The 17,599-nt window shown below is 60.1% G+C and overlaps 2 protein-coding genes across 7 annotated transcripts; one reads left to right on the top strand and one right to left on the bottom strand.

Annotated features, from left to right (window-relative positions):
* Nucleotides 1–774: 774 nt before the first annotated feature.
* On the top strand, nucleotides 775–9,175 carry ZBTB14 (zinc finger and BTB domain containing 14). The gene is made up of 3 exons (XM_064150309.1): nucleotides 775–992; nucleotides 3,345–3,429; nucleotides 4,488–9,175. The coding sequence occupies exons 2-3, from the start codon at nucleotides 3,427–3,429 to the stop codon at nucleotides 5,829–5,831; spliced, it is 1,347 nt and encodes a 448-aa protein (XP_064006379.1). The 5' UTR covers nucleotides 775–992; nucleotides 3,345–3,426; the 3' UTR covers nucleotides 5,832–9,175.
* On the bottom strand, nucleotides 8,978–17,040 carry AKAIN1 (A-kinase anchor inhibitor 1). 6 transcript variants are annotated; one of them, XM_064150312.1, is made up of 4 exons: nucleotides 16,967–17,040; nucleotides 15,517–16,241; nucleotides 13,040–13,208; nucleotides 8,978–11,574 (listed from the first exon to the last, which is right to left on the bottom strand). In XM_064150312.1, exons 2-4 carry the CDS (start codon nucleotides 15,530–15,532, stop codon nucleotides 11,415–11,417), a joined length of 345 nt encoding a protein of 114 aa, XP_064006382.1. In that variant the 5' UTR covers nucleotides 15,533–16,241; nucleotides 16,967–17,040; the 3' UTR covers nucleotides 8,978–11,414. The 6 variants fall into 6 exon arrangements, 5 of the variants coding, with proteins under 5 accessions (XP_064006382.1, XP_064006381.1, XP_064006380.1 ...); XM_064150311.1 differs by lacking the exon at nucleotides 16,967–17,040 and adding an exon at nucleotides 16,881–16,951; XM_064150310.1 differs by lacking the exon at nucleotides 16,967–17,040 and having other exon boundaries at nucleotides 15,517–16,956.
* Nucleotides 17,041–17,599: the final 559 nt, after the last annotated feature.

Consider the following 17,599-nt stretch of genomic DNA (forward strand, 5'->3'; position numbering starts at 1 on the left):
CTCACGAACCACCACCAGTCCACTGCTGGCTCCCTGGCGCCCAGCGGTGGCACCTGGCCCCGAGCCTTGCTCAGTGCCCGTCCGTCAGGACGACGGCACCCGGGGGGCTGAGGCCGCCCTGCTCTGGATGCTCGGGCAGGCAGGGAGAAGGGAAGGAGCGTGGCCCTCCGCACCCAGCCGCAGCTGCAAGCCGCGGAGCTGCTCCAGACGGGGACAGAGGGCACAGAGCGCTGACGGCCGCTGGGCTGCAGCCGCCGCTTCCCGCGCCCAGCGCCGGTCCGGAGCCGCCCGAGGGAAGCGGCGCTGCGAGCACGAGCCCCGAGCCTCCGCTGCCGCCCGGCCGCGGGGCCGAGCTCGCTGCCGCCTCCGCTGCCGCCGGGGCTCGGGGCCGAGCTCGCCGCCGCCGCCGCCGTTACGGGCTCGCACACGCGGGCGCAGGCGCGGCGGGCACCCGCAGCCGCCCTGCTGCAGGCTGGAGCCGGGCGCGGGGCCCTGTCATGGCTCCCTCTCGCTTTTCTCCCCCTCCGCTCTCAAGCACGGCTCGGTCCCCACCGCCGTTAAGCGGCAGAGCGACGTAGCCGCAGATGTGCTTCGGCCGGGGGCTGTGTGCGCTCCTTCTCTTTCTCCCCCCGAGTGCCGGCGGCCGCTCCACGCTCCGCGGCCGCGGCTCGTACCACGCATGCACGTAACACCCTCCCCCCCTCCCGGCCGCTCCGCCGCCGCGGCGCGCGCGCGCGCACACCGGGGTGCTCGTGCAGGAGGCGGCGGGGAACGGCCGGCGGGAGGCGCGCACACCGCACATCCCCCCCCTTCCCCTCGCTCCCTTTTCCCCCTCCCTTCCCTCCTCTTCTACTCGCGTCCCTTCCCCCCCCTTTCCTTCTCCCCCCCAATCCCTTCGCCCCCTTCCCCGGTCACCGGCGAGCACGCCCCCGCCCCCCCTTCCGCGTTCCCGCTGAAGCACGGCTCCGCGCGCGGGAGCGCGCCGGGGGCAGGTAAGCGCCAACCCTCTCCCCTTTCCCGCTCCTTTCCTCTCCCGCATCCCCCATTTCCCGTTGTCTCCGGTCGCGGCGGGGCCGCCATTGCGCGCTCACGCGCGCCCCCGTCCTTGCTTCCTTCCTCTTTCCTTCCTTCCTCCCTCCGCCTCCTCCTCCTCTCCTCGCTCGCTACTGCCGCGCCGGGTGTGATGGAGGCGCCGCGGGCGCGTCCGTTGCCGCCGCCGCCGCCGCCGTTTGAGCCCGTGGCAGCAGCAGGAGCGGCGGAGGCACGGAGCCATCGCGCCCGCGCACGGCGGGAGGAGGAGGAGGAGGAAGAGGAGGAGGAAGAGCGGCGGACACGCGCGCTGGGGATGCAACAAAGGGGCGCGTGGCCGCGGAGGCAACGTGGCGACCTGAGCCGCCGCCACCGGAGGAGAAGCGCTGGAGGATGGAAGGAGAGCGGGCACCGCTGCCGCGCAGCCCCGTCCGGCGGCGGCGAGAGGCCGCGGCTGCTCTTGGGCGCCCCTGGCGAAGGGAACGGGAGCGCGGGCGGCGTTTTACCCGCTGCGGGTTCCTGTCGGGGCGGGTTGCGTCCCGCCGGGAACCCGCCTCCGCCGCGTCCTCGCCAACCCCAAGCGGGTGCGTGGAGGCGGGAGTGCGCCCGGCTGCTGGCGGGCACGGGCACGGGGACAGGCATGGCTGGCACTGCCCGAGCCGCTGCGGAGCCAACAGCCAGCGGGGCAGGGACAGTGCCGGGCACAGCCACTCTGCTGCCCCGCCACTGTCACCTCGGGACCGGCTGCACACTTGCGGGAGAGGACCTCTTGGAGTTCAGCGAGGGCAATGCAGGATCCTGTCCCCTGGGAGGAACAGCCTCCTGCAGCAGCACAGCTGAGAGAGGACCTGCTGGGCAGCGGCTCCAAGGAGAAGGACCTGGGGGTGCTGCGGGACAGCAAGGTCCCCAGGAGCCAGCAGCGTGCCCTGGCGTGCATGAAGAAGAGTGTAGCCAGCAGGGCAAGGGAGGCTCTCTGAGGAGCAAAGGCTGAAAGCCCTGGGGCTGCCCTGCTTTAGCAGGGGGATTGGACTGGATGAGCTCCAGAGGGCCCTTCCAACCCCTACCAGTTTGGATAATTACAGATACCCTGCAGAACACTTAACCTGGTGGCAATGGGAGCTTCAGTCAGGGCTGCCATGGTCCGAGTGCCCACCATGTGCCACTTCCAGAGCCATACCCCAGGTCTCTCACCCCTATTACACCCAACTCTGTACCGACCCCACGTTCCACCCAGGTATTTCTCCTTTAATTACTTCTCACCCGGTAAGGCTCATCAGAAGCACAGCAAAAATGCACTGTCTGCTGGTCAATAAAAAATGCACTGTCTCTGGCTTTGGGAGGCTCATCCCCTGGGCTTGGGTGTGCATCCACCCACCCATGTCCTCTGGGATACCTGCTCTGCCCACTGGATCCACATGGGTTCAGCAGAGACTCATCACCTTTTTTGATGGGTTAGTAGGCTTCCCAGACTCCCAGCATGGGTGGAAGTTGGAAGGCAGCTCTGGAGCTCGCCCAGCCCTGCCCCAGCAGGGCACCCACAGCAGCTGCCCAGCAGCACAGTGCCCAGCTGGGGCTGGAAGCTCTCCACACAAGCAGACTGCAACAACAATTCTCTGGGCAGCCTGCTCCAGCCCTCCAGCACCCTCACACCAAACAACTTTCTCCTGCTCTTCAGCTGCCACCTCCTGGCTTCCACTGTGTGCCCCTTGGCCTGTCCCTGGGCACCAGTGAGCAGAGCCTGGCCCCAGCCTCGTGCCCCCCACAGCTGCTTCAGCTCTGGCTGAGCATTGCTGAGGTCCCCTCTGGGGCTGCTCCTGTGCAGGCTCTCAGCCCCAGGGCTCTCAGCCTGTGCTGCTCCCAGAGCTGCTCCAGGCCCCGCAGCAGCTCTGCAGCCTGGCCTGGGCTCTCTGCAGCACTGCCCTGGCTCTTTTCAACTGGGAAGCCCAGAACTGGACCCGGTGCTCCAGATGTGGCCTGACCAAGGCAGAGTGGAGTGGGAGGAGAAACTCTCTTGCCCTGCAGAGTTAATGCTGGTGATGCCTGTGGAGCTTTTACAGACTTTTAGCTGTGCTGCAGAGGAAGCAGCAGCAAAGTGGAGTCAGGGAAGGGAAGCAGCCAGAGGAGGTGAAACACATGGTCAGTGACAAGGCTGCTGTCAGATCAGGCTGTGCAGTCATCTGTGGAAGCAGTCAGAGGAGCTGGGTGCTTTAACTGCTCCTGATGGAGAACTGAACGGTGGAACATGCTCTGGCTTCTCACACCACTCCCAAGCCCCTGCTGGGGTTTTAATATGGTTTTCCCTTCTTGCCCTTCAGGCTGCACCCTGCACCCTGGGAAGAGTTCAGCAGCTGTCAAGAGTTTAAGAAGCCTTTGTTCAGAACATTTCCTGCATTGTTCATGGTGAGTCTTGGCTTGGTTTGACCTTGGGTCTGCTCTGAGACAGATGTGCAGCCTGACACATTTCCTTTGGCTGTAGGAGTGGTTGCTGACTGGGGTTGCAGTGAGACTTGATCTGCTGATGTTCAGCATGGGCAAGTGGAGGGTGCTGAGCCTGGGGAAGAATAACCCCCAGCACCAGTACAGGACAGGGTTGCCCTGGTGGAAAGCAGCTCCACTGAGCCAACAGTGTGCCCTCTTGGCCAGGAAGGACACTGGGCTCCTGGAGTGCATGACGAAGAGTGTGGCCAGCAGGGCAAGGGAGGTTCTGCTCCCCCTCTACCCTATTGAGGCCACATCTGGAGTCCTGGGTCCAGTTCTGAGCAGCTTCCCAGTTCAAGAGGGACAGGGAACTACTGGAGAGAGTCCAGAGCAAGCTGCTGAGGGGCCTGGAGCAGCTCTGTGAGCAGCACAGGCTGAGAGCCCTGGGGCTGAGAGCCTGCATGGGAGCAGCCCCAGAGGGGACTTCAGCAATGCTCAGCAAGAGTTGAAGGAGCTGTGGGGGGCAAGAGACTGGGGCCAGGCTCTGCTCAGTGGTGCCCAGGGACAGGCCAAGGGGCACAAAGTGGAACACAGGAGGCTCCATCTGACCATGAGGAGACTTGGCCTTGAACCCCCCCAGGCGGGAGGCAGCCACAGCCTCCCTGGGCAGCCTGTGCCAGGCTCTCACCACCCTCACACTCATAAACTTCTGCCTCAGCTCCAAACCATTGCCCTTGGCCTGGCTCAGGCCCCCCCAGCACAGGTCCCTCTGCAGCCTTCCTGCAGGCTCCCTTCAGGCCCTGGCAGCAGCTCTGAGGTGCCCCTGGAGCCTTCTCCTCTGCAGGCTGCACCCCCCCAGCTCCCTCAGCCTGTGCTCACAGCAGAGCTGCTCCAGCCCTGGACTCATCCTTGAGACCTCCCCTAGCCCGGGTATGAATCACAGAGAAGGGTTTGGTTACTGTTTGGGTACGCAGATGCCATCAGCTGCTGGGTTCAGTGGCTTCAGCCGTGTTCTAAGCTGCTCTTCTGCCCTTTGCCAGGAGTTTTTCCTCAGCATGTCTGAAACCATCAAGTACAATGACGACGACCACAAGACCGTCTTCCTGAAGACGCTCAACGAGCAGCGTCTGGAGGGGGAGTTCTGCGACATCGCCATCGTGGTGGAGGATGTCAAGTTCCGAGCCCACCGCTGCGTGCTGGCTGCCTGCAGCACCTACTTCAAGAAGCTCTTCAAGAAGCTGGAGGTGGACAGCTCCTCGGTCATCGAGATAGACTTCCTGCGCTCCGACATCTTCGAGGAGGTCCTCAACTACATGTACACCGCCAAGATCTCCGTGAAGAAAGAGGACGTCAACCTGATGATGTCCTCGGGGCAGATCCTGGGCATTCGGTTCCTGGACAAGCTCTGCTCCCAGAAGCGCGACGTGTCGAGCCCCGAGGAGAACCCCCAGGCCAAAAGCAAGTACTGCCTGAAGATCAACCGGCCCATGGGCGAGCCCAACGATGCCCAGGACGACGAGGTGGAGGAGATCGGCGACCACGACGACAGCCCCTCGGACGTGACGGTGGAAGGGACTCCCCCGAGCCAGGAGGACGGCAAGTCCCCGACCACCACCCTGCGGGTGCAGGAGGCCATTCTCAAGGAGCTGGGCAGCGAGGAGGTGCGCAAAGTCAACTGCTACGGCCAGGAGGTGGAGCCCATGGAAACAACCGAGTCCAAGGACTTGGGGGCTCAGACCCCTCAGGCTTTGACCTTCAACGACGGCATAAACGAAGTGAAGGATGAGCAGACCCCGGGCTGGACCACGGCGGCCGGGGACATGAAGTTCGAGTACCTGCTGTACGGCCACCGGGAGCACATCGCGTGCCAGGCCTGCGGCAAGAGCTTCTCGGATGAGGCGCGGCTGCGGAAGCACGAGAAGCTGCACACCGCCGACAGGCCTTTCGTCTGCGAGATGTGCACCAAGGGCTTCACCACCCAGGCTCACCTCAAGGAGCACCTGAAGATCCACACGGGCTACAAGCCCTACAGCTGCGAGGTGTGCGGCAAGTCCTTCATCCGCGCCCCCGACCTCAAAAAGCACGAGAGGGTCCACAGCAACGAGCGGCCCTTCGCCTGCCACATGTGCGACAAAGCCTTCAAGCACAAGTCCCACCTCAAAGACCACGAGAGGAGACACCGAGGGGAGAAGCCTTTCGTCTGCAGCTCCTGCACCAAGGCTTTCGCCAAGGCCTCGGACCTGAAGAGGCACGAGAACAATATGCACAGCGAGAGGAAGCAGGTGACCGCCGCCAACTCCATCCAGAGCGAGACAGAACAGTTGCAGGCGGCAGCTATGGCTGCCGAGGCAGAGCAGCAGCTGGAAACCATAGCTTGTAGTTAAAAAGCAGGAACTGCCCCGGGAGGACAGCAGGAACTTCATCAGCAGTGGTGTAGAGAAGTAAAGTGGGACACAGAATCAGTTGGGAGATGCTTGGACTGCAAACTCTTCCTTTCAGGCAGAGCTGTCGGAGGAGGACCTGGCTATCACCTGGAACCCGCTGTGCTGCTTGGCTTAGGTGCTGCCAGAGCCTCCAGAGCTCCTTGGAGCTGAGCTAGCTGTGTTGTCCTGAGCAGTGTTGACGTTGCCAAAACCTGATTTGTCCTTTGAGGGCGTGGGTGAGCTCTGTAAAACAGGGGCTGCACCCCAGGTGAGTGGGTTTGGGATAAGCCAGGGTGGAATGCTGCGGCTGGTGTGGAGGCTCCAAAATGGGTGCTGCAGCACCAGCATCTGGGAGGAGAGCAGGACTGGAAAGGTGGTGGCTGGAACTCTGAAGCTGCTTTAGACACCAGTTTTTGTCAGCTGCTTCAGCTTTGACATTCCTTCACTTGTCACTTGGGGTAGGTGCTAGAGGTTGGTACAGCTGGGTGCTGGAGTGGGGTGGGTCAGAGGTGGCTTTGGTTCCTTCTCAGCTTGGGGCTGCAGTAAGTTTCCTCTGCCCCACATAGAGCTGAAGCAGCTTAGAGAATGAATCACAGAATGGGTAGGGTTGGAAGGGACCTCAAAGCTCAGCCAGCTCCAGCTCCTGCCATGGGCAGGGACACCTCCCACCAGCACAGGTTGCTCAGACCTCGTCCAACTGGGTCTTGAACAGCTCCAGGGAGGGGACATCCACAGCCTCCCTGGGCAGCCTGTGCCAGGGTCTCTTCACCATGATGGAGAAGAGTTTCTTCCTGCGTGCAAGGGGGGTGAGTGATCAAAATGAAGTTGGTTTGAACCCTCAGACATCCTCTGATTTTAATCAAGGTGACACATGTAATGAAATTCATAGAATGGGTTGGGTTGGAAGGGACCTTCGAGGCTGTCCAGTTCCAACCCCCTGCCATGGGCAGGGACACCTTCCACTAGAGCAGGCTGCACAAAGCTTCATCCTGAACAAGTAATGATGCATTATTGGCAGAGGTCCTGGCCAGTGGGGCTTGTGGCCTTCACCAGTCCTTTGTGGGGGGAAAAGAATCTGCCAGGTTTGCTTCCATGTACACTCCTAGACCATCTCCTGGAGATGGGACAGAGCATGGAGAAGGGAGCAGGATCCTTATTCTGACCCCAGAGCAGTTAAAGCTTTTTACGCCACAGCGAAGCAAAAAGAGCTCTGGGACAGCTCCTCATGGTCAGCCCTCTGCAGCCAGCTCTTTGTGGGACACCTCTACGTGGCCAGCTCGAACCGAGGACATGGTGAGCTGCACAGCAGCCTTCAGCATCAGCCTGGGCCCTGTGTGCAACCGTGGGGAGCCCTGAGCGCCTGGCAGCAGCCAGCGGTGCAGGTGGAGAGGTAGACCTCTCCAACCAGCTGCCAAGCAGTGTGGGTCCTGCAAGGAAAATTTTACTCATAGGGGAATAGAAGTGTAAAAACTGCTGAGCCCCACAGTTTGTACCCCGTGCTGGGCAGCTGAGCACACACCTTCATCCTGCCCAGCCAGCAGAGCTGTGCACTTCGCTCTGCCCTTGGCTTGGGTGACTCGGCAGTGAAGTGATAATGAAATCAACCACAGGATAAAGGCAGGGCTGGGATCAAATCCCCTGAAGCAAACTCAGCTGCAAAACCTAACCCTTCAGCTGGCCAGCAGGGTGGGCAGGGACAGCCTCTGCAGGGGTTTGCTGCAAAAGCTGAGTGGTCGAGGTCTGAGGAGGGTGCTGGGGTGCCATGCCTCAGAGTCCCTCGGTTCCAACACCACCACCACCACCTCCCAGAAGCAAAGAGAATGACCCAAGGTGTGGCAGGAATGGGCTTGGTGCTGCCACCTCTGCCTGCTGTGAGAGACCAGGATAGAGCTGCCCCAGAGGAGTGGATTGCAGAGAGTTGGCCACAGATTGTTGGCTACAGGGAGTCGGCCACAAAGTGGCTTGCAGAGAGTTGGCCACGAACAGCCACAAAGTGGAGAGTTGACCAGGGAGAGTTGTCCCACTCTGGGGTGTCAGCTGCAGAGTACAGCCAGGAGCTGTCACCTGCCTGGGTGGTGGCTCATGGCTTGGCACAACAGCTCTTGGGTGCCCTTCCAGTTGCAAAGCTTCTTTCTGCTGAGCACCACCTGTAGGCAGCAAGAGGGAGCCTTCATTGGGGGGCTTTGAGGTAACGAATCCACACTGAGTTCTGTGCTGCCTGGGTTGTGGAGCTGGGGTAGATGCTGCTCATCTAACTTAGTCAGCAAGGGGCTCTGTGCATTGCAACTCTGCTGCCTGGATTCAAGAGGAGGAGACACCAAAGTGCTGGGAATGTGATCCCAAGGGACTTGCACTCTGGAGATGCCACAGCCAGTGTCAGCACTGCGGTGGACGTTGGAATGGGCTGAAACCCCAGGGGCTGGGGCAGCTGCCTGGGTGCTGCTCTGCCCTCTACACACTTCAGAGTTACCACCTGCTGGGTCCCATCTTGCTTCTCTCCAGAGCTGTGGAAACAGAGTGGATTTCTGGCACTGTTCTATGGAACTTTGCTCCTTGGGGAGTTGTGTTTTGTTCCAGTTTGTTTTGCTTGCTTGCTTGCTTTCTGCCTTTCTGCCTTTCTGCCTTTCTTTCTGCCTTTCTGCCTTTCTTTCTGCCTTTCTTTCTGCCCTTCTTTCTGCCCTTCTTTCTGCCCTTCTTTCTGCCTTTCTTTCTGCCTTTCTTTCTTTCTGCCTTTCTTTCTTTCTGCCTTTCTTTCTTTCTTTCTTTCTTTCTTTCTTTCTGCCTTTCTTTCTTTCTGCCTTTTTTTTTTTGTTTGCAGCTTTGTTTTCATCACCTCCTCCTCCTTTTTAAAGAGTTACCTCCCAGCATCCCAGTCCTGATTTGGGAAGCTCGAGGGGGTGGGGCTGTAAATAATCAATGCAAGGAAATTACCCCCCTGGAGTGTAATGTTTTAGGAGAATTGGGAACTTTGGAGCCTTCCCCCAATATATTTTTTTAGAAGTGTGTGGCTTGGGTTTTACCTTCAGTCCTGTCAGCTTGGGAAGCAGACTCTGCATTGGTGATGAACTTTGGGCTTGTTTTGTATGTACCTGTGCAACATCAGAGGATGTTTTTACTCATTGCATTTTTATTGGAGGAACGTTGATGATGATGATGATGATGATGATGATGATGATGAATGGTCATTGTTAAAATGTCTGGCTGGATGTGCTCATGGCTATAAAGATGAGTAGGTCCCAGGTGGGATCTGCATCCCTATTTCTTTTCTAAATATATTAGTCTTGCTCTGGTTTCTTTTCCTAAAATTGTCTCCACCTTTTTCTCAGAGGAGAAACTCAAAAGTCAGAAAATGGTTTTGGCTGGGGGAAGAGACAAAAACTGATCATAGACTCATAGAATCGGGCAGGTTGGCAGAGAGCTCCGAGCTCATCCAGCCCAATCTCTCACCCAGCCCTGCCCAACCAACCAGACCATGGCACTCAGTGCCCCAGCCAGGCTTGGCTCCAACACCTGCAGGCACAGAGACTCCACCACCTCCCTGGGCAGCCCATTCCAATGCCAATCACTCTCTCTGCCAACAGCTTCCTCCTAACAGCCAGCCTGGACCTGCCCTGGCACAGCTTGAGGCTGTGTCCCCTTCTTCTGCTGCTGGCTGCCTGGCAGCAGAGCCCAACTCCAGCTGGCTGCAGCCTCCTCTCAGGGAGCTGCAGACAGCAGAGAGACCTCCCTCAGCCTCCTCTTCTCCACACTGTACACCACCACCCCCAGCCCCCTAAGCTGCTCCTCCCCAGCCCTGTTCTCCAGACCCTGCCCCAGCTCTGTTGCCCTTCTCTGGCCCTGCTCCAGCCCCTCAGTGTCCTTCTGGCAGTGAGGGCCCCAAACTGACCCAAACACTCCAGGTGCGGTCTCAGCAGTGCCCAGTTCAGGGGCACAATCCCTGCCCAGCTCCTGCTGCCCACAGCATTGCTGCTCCAGGCCAGGCTGCTGGTGCCCTTCTTGGCCCCCTGGGCACAGCCTGGCTCATCTCCAGTTGATGTCACCCAGCACCCCCAGGTTCTTTTCCACTGGGCACTTCCCAGCCACTCTGCCCCCAACCTGGAGCTCTCCTGGGGCTGTTGTGACCCAAGGGCAGGACTCAGCTGTTGGCCTTGTTGAATCTCATCCCATGGCTTTGCCCCATGGATCCAGCCCGGGCCCCTCTGCAGAGCCTGCTCCTGTCCAGCAGCCCAACACTGCCCCTTCATTTTGGTACAGAACTGGATCATTCTGCCTAAAACCTCAAGGCTTGTAGAAGAATTTTCCTCCTTTCCAAACATCTCCCAGTTTGCTGCCCAGGCAGCCAGAGAGGTGCAGGTTTCATTGCCACCTCCATGCCAGCAGCTCCTCCATCATTCATCCCCACCTAGAACTAACCCAGTTCTAACCTCCTTCATTCCAGAGCAGATGGGAGGGCTGCCAGGGACAAATTTGGTTCAGGATGTGTCCTAAAAGCTCAGCAATGATTTTTAATTGTCAGATGAGAGGCAGGAGATAATGGAGGGGCTAAAAATAGTGCCTGGTGCATTATTGATGGCTTTGCAGGCTCCTGCTCCCTGCTGGACTTCTTTTTGCTCCTGGAGATATTTATAGAGCTCTGAAACTTGATGGGCTTGACCTCAGCAGCTCTTCAAGAGGCTCTTGGGGTCTGCCTGGGTTTGAAATCCTCTGCAGCCAACCACCTCATTCTTTATAGATGAAGATGGAAAAGCTCTGCACAGTATCCCAGCATGGGGAGTGGGAAGGGACCTCTGCAGCTCCCCCAGCCTAGCCCTGCCCCAGCAGGGCACCCACAGCAGCTGCCCAGCAGCACAGTGCCCAGCTGGGGCTGGAAGCTCTCCAACACAAGCAGACTGCACAACCTCTCTGGGCAGCCTGCTCCAGCCCTCCAGCACCCTCACACCAAACAACTTTCTCCTGCTCTTCAGCTGCCACCTCCTGGCTTCCACTGTGTGCCCCTTGGCCTGTCCCTGGGCACCAGTGAGCAGAGCCTGGCCCCAGCCTCTTGCCCCCCACAGCTCCTTCAGCTCTGGCTGAGCATTGCTGAGGTCCCCTCTGGGGCTGCTCCTGTGCAGGCTAAATGGCCCCATGTCTTCCCCAGCTTTGCAGCCCTTCTCTGAACTCTCTCCATCCCCTCCCTGCCCTCTCTGGAGTGAGTGCCCCCAGACTGAAGCCCTAACCCCAGGTGTGGCTGTGCCAGGGCCGGTCCCTGGCCGTGGCCATCACAAGCTGTGCCTCCCCATGGCACAAACCAGAGGCTCTGGAAGCACCTGTGGCCATTTTCAGCAGCAGTTAACTGCTCCCTCTGGTTCTGCAATTCCCTGAGCTGCTCCTCTGGAGATGCCTTCCAGCCTGCACCAGCCTGGGCTTCTGGAATTCTGCATTAGCAGCTCCAAGCAGCGCTGTTTCAGCTGAAGCTGTGTGCCAGGTGCAAGGGCTGCTCCGCTCCTGGCCACCACCTGGGCGCCAGCTCACTCGCAGTGCGTTCCCATGCTCCAGGACACTCATTCACTCCACTCTCAGCTTGTGTCGTTTATTGTCTCTTTTAAGCCACTTTTCTTCACTTCCTGGGAAGTAAAGACCCCCCCAGAGCTGCAGGGAGAGCTGCATGCCAGCACCTCTGCTCCTCTTCCTCCCGTGGCAGGGAAATGGACAGGAATGGCTGAGGCTGAGGAAGGAAGAGTTGAGGCCCACTCTGCAGGAGCGCTTCAGGAAGGAGGCTCAGGCTGCAGCGCTCCTTTGGGCCTCCGCAGAGCAGAGCTCTGTGCCCACAGCCCCACCTCACAGCCTCCCACCCAAGACAAAGCACTCAGCTGGGTCATGGAGCTTAACCAGACCCCTTTCTGCTGCCATTTCACCGCACCAGGGAGTCACAGAGCCACAACAGCAGGGAGCCGCAGAACCGCAGGAGGGTCGAGGCTGGAAGAGACCTTTGAGGCCATCAGGAGACATTTGGGATCATCAGGAGACATTTAGGATCATCAGGAGGCCTTTGAGATCATCAGGAGGCCTTTGAGGCCACCAGGAGACCTTTGAGGCCACCAGGAGACCTTTGAGGTCATCAGGAGACCTCTGACATCATCAGGAGGCCTTTGAGGCCATCAGGAGACCTCTGAGATCACCAGGAGGCCTTTGAGGTCATCAGGAGGCCTTTGAGGCCACCAGGAGACATTTAGGATCATCAGGAGGCCTCTGAGATCACCAAGAGACCTTTGCGGCCATCAGGAGGCCTCTGACATGCTCGGGAGGGCTCTGGGGTCGAGCCCAGCCTCTCACAGTGCCGCCACTGCCGCCCATGTCCCTCGGCACCACCCGCAGAGCTTTCTCGGGTGGCTCCAGGGACAGCGCCGCCGCCCCCCCCGGGCGCCGTAGGGAAGAGGAGCTCCGAGTGCGGCCCGAGGCTGTCCCGGCACAGCCCGAGGCTGTCCCCTGCCGCCGCCGGGAGCCAGCCCCGCCCGCGCCGGCGCCTCCCGGGCAGCTCCGCCGGGACACAGCGCCCAGGGCTGGCGGCGGCCCCCGCGACCGCCCAGCGCTGCCGGGGGCTGGCTCTGCCTGGGGCTGGCTCTGCCTGGGGGCTGGCTCTGCCTGGGGCTGGCTCTGCCTGGGGGCTGGCTCTGGTTAGTGGCTTTCTAGCTCTGCTCAGTGAGGTTTGTAGCACTAGTTAGTGGCTTTCTAGCTCTGGTTAGTGGCTTTCTAGCTCTGCTCAGTGAGGTTTGCAGCTCTGGTTAGTGGCTTTCTAGCTCTGCTCAGTGAGGTTTGCAGCTCTGGTTAGTGGCTTTCTAGCTCTGCTCAGTGAGGTTTGCAGCTCTGGTTAGTGGCTTTCTAGCTCTGCTCAGTGAGGTTTGCAGCTCTGGTTAGTGGCTTTCTAGCTCTGCTCAGTGAGGTTTGTAGCACTAGTTAGTGGCTTTCTAGCTCTGGTTAGTTGCTTTGGTCAAGAGGCACTGCATAAACATGGGCTTGGTCATCTAATGCACTTCAGACTTCTCCTCTGAGGACTACTGCAGCTCTACCTTGTCTCTAGGTGTGGTTATACTCTGGTTTGCTTCACAGCGCTGCGCTAGGATACAGCTGGAGGCTCAGGAGAAGGCTTGGGACCACTGCAAACAAAGAACATCTCCAACCCTCTCCCTTACTTCTTCTCATGCTTCTTGGTTAGCTTTCCTCTCTCCAGGTGGAGGTGTGCCCCCTTCTGCTGGCTCTCCCGGGAGACTTGCTGCAGTGCCCGCAGGATGGCAGTCTGCACGATCTGCTTGCTGGCGTTCTGCAGCCGCACCTCCTCCTGCTCCAGCCCCGGCTTCTCACCTGCCACGAGCAAACCACACAGAGAGGCAGCTGAGGAGACACCTCAGAGGCAGGAAAACAGGACGGAAAGCGACCAAACAAACCGAAACAAACCCATGGAGTGCTGGGGAGGAGTTCCTGACCTTGGGAAGCTGCTAGTGGAGGAGGAGGAGGAGGAGGAGGAGGAGGAGGAGGAGGAGGAGGAGGAGGAGGAGGAGGAGGAGGAGGAGGAGGAGGAGGAGGAGGAGGAGGAGGAGGAGGAGGAGGAGGAGGAGGAGGAGGAGGAGATAGGATGGGCTGAAGAGGATGCCTGAGGTCAGGCAGCTCCTTCTTGCTCTCTGCAGCTCCCTGAAGGAGGCTGGAGCAGGGTAGGTGTGGGCCTCTTCTCCACAGTAACAATCAGTAAGAGCAAATGGCCTCAGGATGCCCCCAGGGGAAGGTTAGGTTGGCTATGAGGAACAATTTCTTCCCCTGGAGGGTTGTCAAGCCCTGGCCCAGCCTGCCCAGGGCAGTGGTGGAGTCCCCACTCCTGGAGGGGCTTCAGAGCCCTAGTGAAGCCACATCTGGGCTGCTGAGGCCAGTTCTGAGCTGCCCAGCTCAAAATGAACTGGGAACTGCTGGGGAGAGCCCAGGGCAGGCTGCAGAGCTGCTGAGGGGCCTGGAGCAGCTCTGGGAGCAGCACAGGCTGAGAGCTCTGGGTCTGAGAGCCTGCACAGGAGCAGCCCCAGAGAGGACCTCAGCAATGCTCAGCCAGAGCTGAAGGAGCTGGGGGGTCAAGAGGCTGGGGCCAGGTGTATAGAGACCTTCTGGTGGCCAGGCAGTGCTTGAAGGGCTGAGCTGGGACAGACCTCTTCTTAGGGGCTGTTGTGACGGGACCAGGGGTGCTAGTTTGAGCTAGAAGAGGGAAACTCAGGGTGGAGAGAAGGGAGAATTGTTTGGCACTGAGGGTGGAGAGAGCCTGGCCCAGGCTGCCCAGAGAGCTGGGACCTGCCCCATGGCTGGCACCAGTGCAGGGCAGGCTGGCTGGGGCTGTGAGCAGCCTGCTCTGGATGGGGATGTCCCTGCTGCCTGCAGGGGCTTGGACTGGAGGAGCTTGAGAAGTCCTTTTGAACCCACCCTGGTCCCTGGTTCTGTGATTCTGATGACAGTTACAGGTGGTGTGGGGAGCCTGAAGAAACAAGGTTGGACTGCCCTGGCTGGGAGCTTGTCCAGGCCAGCAGCCACAGCAGCTCTGCCCTCACAGGCAGTGCCATCCACAGCAGCTCTGCCCTCAAGCACTGCCAGGTGTCCTGTGCTGAAGGAGCTGTCAGTGACTGAGGGGCAGGGGGTGGTAGTCAGTGACAGTCAGTAACAACCTGCCAGGCTCCACCTGGTGAGCAGGGGAGACAGACTGCGGCTGCCAGGAGAAGAGGTGACAGTGGCTGCCCAGGGGAAGGGGTGACAGTGACCTTCAAAGTTTGTCCCTCCACATTCTGTTGCTGTTCTGTCACAGGCAGCAGTGAGCTGAGCCCAGCCCTGCCAGCTCAATGCAGTGCACCTGCTGCAAAGGGCAGCACAGGGAGGGTTTATTCCTTTGCTCCCCAGGGACTGTGCTGCAGACACAACCTACAGAATCACTGAACGCTTTGGGGTGGAGGGGAAGCTGAAGGTCAGTCCATGGCGTCTCCAAAGGGTACTAAAAAGGATAATAAAGAAGAGAATAATATAAATAATAAATAAATGAAAGAGTGAGGAAAATAAACCAAACCAAACTAAAGCAAAATAAACCCAAATAAACTTAACTTAAATGAACCAAACCGAAGTAGTATCGAAGCACTTCAGGTCAGACATAGAATCACAGAGCAGTGTCAGCTGGAAAAGACCTTGAAGCTCTTCAGGTCCAGCCCTGCTCTGCCTGCCAAGCCTGGTGCTGGCCCGAGCTGGCCCAGGGTCACAAAGGCCAGGCAGGTTCGGAAGCTCTCCAGAGGTGCAGACTGCAGCACCCCTCTGGGCAGCCTGCTCCAGCATCCTCGGGTTAAAGGAGTTCCTCCTCCCTTTTAGATGGACCTGCTGATGTTTGTGTCCCTTGCCCCTGAGCCCTCCACACAGCCTGACAAGTGCATGCCTGTGTGGAAGCCTCCTGAGCACAGAGGTGACCTTCCTAACCCCCAGCTCCGTGGCTAAACAGCCTCAACTCAGTCACCTCCTCCTTAGCCTCCTTGTCCCTGCTCGGTGCCAGCTCCAGGCTGGCCATTCCGCACCCCCCATGCCCTCCCAGCGCCCCGGGGCAGCTCCCTGACATGATGGGAACCTTCCTACTGCTGTCCCCAAGGGCAGGGTATGTCCTTACCCGGAGCGAACACCATGGTACTGCCTGCGGGGCTGCGCCTCAGCTCCTGGAGCAGCACCGCGCACGGCTCCGGCTGGCTCAGCGCCGCACCGCGGGCAGCTCCTGCCAGCGCCCAGGCAGCTCCGGCTCAGCAGGGCTCGGCAGGGCTCAGCTCCCCAGCAAGCTCCGCCTCAGGATGGCTCAGCTCCTCAGTCAGCTCCAGTTCAGGATGGCTCAGCTCCCCAGCAAGCTCCAGTTCACGATGGCTCAGCTCCTCGATCAGCTCCAGTTCAGGATGGCTTAGCTCCCCAGTAAGCTCCAGTTCACGATGGCTTAGTTTCCCAGTAAGCTCCAGTTCAGGATGGCTCAGCTCCTCAATCAGCTCCAGTTCAGGATGGCTTAGTTTCCCAGTAAGCTCCAGTTCACGATGGCTCAGCTCCTCAATCAGCTCCAGTTCAGGATGGCTTAGTTTCCCAGTAAGCTCCAGTTCACGATGGCTTAGTTTCCCAGTAAGCCCCAGTTCAGGACGGTTCAGCTCCTCAATTAGCTCCAGTTCAGGATGGCTCAGCTCCCCAGTAAGCTCCAGTTCATGATGGCTTAGTTCCCTAGCAAGCTCCAGTCCAGGATGGCTCAGCTCCCCAGTAAGCTCCAATCCAGGATGGCTCAGCTCCCCAGTAAGCTCCAGTTCAGCTCCTGAGTCAGCTCCAGTGCCACAAGGCTGAGCACAGTTTGGTGTGGCTCAGCACCTAAGAGAGATACAGCCCTGCATGGCTCAGTTCCCCAGTCAGCTCCAGTACAGCACAGCTCAGCTCCCCAGTCAGCTCCAGTACAGCACAGCTCAGCTCCCAGTCAGCTCCAGTACAGCACAGCTCAGCTCCCCAGTCAGCTCCAGTACAGCACAGCTCAGCTCCCCAGTCAGCTCCAGTACAGCACAGCTCAGCTCCCAGTCAGCTCCAGTACAGCACAGCTCAGCTCCCAGTCAGCTCCAGTACAGCACAGCTCAGCTCCCAGTCAGCTCCAGTACAGCACAGCTCTGCTCCCAGTCAGCTCCAGTACAGCACAGCTCAGCTCCCAGTCAGCTCCAGTACAGCACAGCTCTGCTCCCAGTCAGCTCCAGTACAGCACAGCTCTGCTCCCAGTCAGCTCCAGTACAGCACAGCTCTGCTCCCAGTCAGCTCCGACCCTGTGCGGCTCAGCAGAGCTCAGCACCTCAGGCTGCTCTTGAATCCTTAATTAAGTGAGTTCTGGCGCCGCACAGCTCAGCACCTCCATCAGCTCTAGTTCCGCACGGTTCAGCACGGCTCAGCACCCCGATCAGCTCCAGTTCAGCAAGGCTCAGCACCCCAATAAGCTCCACTTCGCTCCGGTGTTGCGCGGCTCCGCACCCCGGTGAGCTCCGCTCGGCCCCAGCCCCGCTCGGCTCCGCACCCCGGTGAGCTCCGCTCGGCCCCAGCCCCGCTCGGCTCCGCACCCCGGTGAGCTCCAGCTGGCCCCGCCCGGCCCAGCCAGCGCCCGGCCCGGCTCCGCACGGCGGCGGAGGCGGCCGCGGTCCCTCCCTCCAGACTGCGGCGGGGCGGGGAGGGGACCTGGGCGGACACCACCACCCCAGCCCCCACCGCTGCCAGCGCCGCCGCCGCCCGCAGCCGCAGGGGCCGGGGGCACGGTGCCCAGCGGGGAGGGTGCTCAGTTGATGCCAGTTACCTGAGGGCACCGTGCTGGCCCTCTGGCGGGGGTGCACTGTCCGCTGCCGAGGGGCGCCAGCCGCCGAGGGCTTGGTCACAGCGTCTGAGCTCGCCGGGGCTGGCAGGGAGAGGAATTGCCGCTCCGCTGCCTGGGGGGGCTCGGACGGCTCCGCTGAGCCGCAGGCTTCGGGCAGAGAGCCACAGAATGGTTTGGGCTGGGAAGAGCTTGAAGCTCACCCAGACCGACCCATCTCCGGCTGAACCATGGCTGGTGCCGAGCCATGGCCCCCAGCACCACGGCACTGCCTCTTGGGAGCACCTCCAGGGGTGGGCATTCAGCCACCCCCCTGGGCGGCCTGTGCCAGGCTGTGAGAGCCCTTTCTGTGCAGAGCGTTTTCCTCATATCCGTCCTGAACCTCCCT

Source organism: Pogoniulus pusillus, chromosome 10, assembly GCF_015220805.1.
Source record: "Pogoniulus pusillus isolate bPogPus1 chromosome 10, bPogPus1.pri, whole genome shotgun sequence".
In the NCBI taxonomy this organism is placed as follows: Eukaryota; Metazoa; Chordata; class Aves; order Piciformes; family Lybiidae; genus Pogoniulus; species Pogoniulus pusillus.

Bases quoted from the DNA above. Each gene is read 5' to 3' on its own strand.
- AKAIN1 (XM_064150312.1), bottom strand. The intron at 11,575-13,039 runs GTAAGGGAGAGG...TTCCTTCCTCAG, and splicing joins ACCAAGAAGCATGAGAAGAA to CCTCAGCCATTCCTGTCCAT.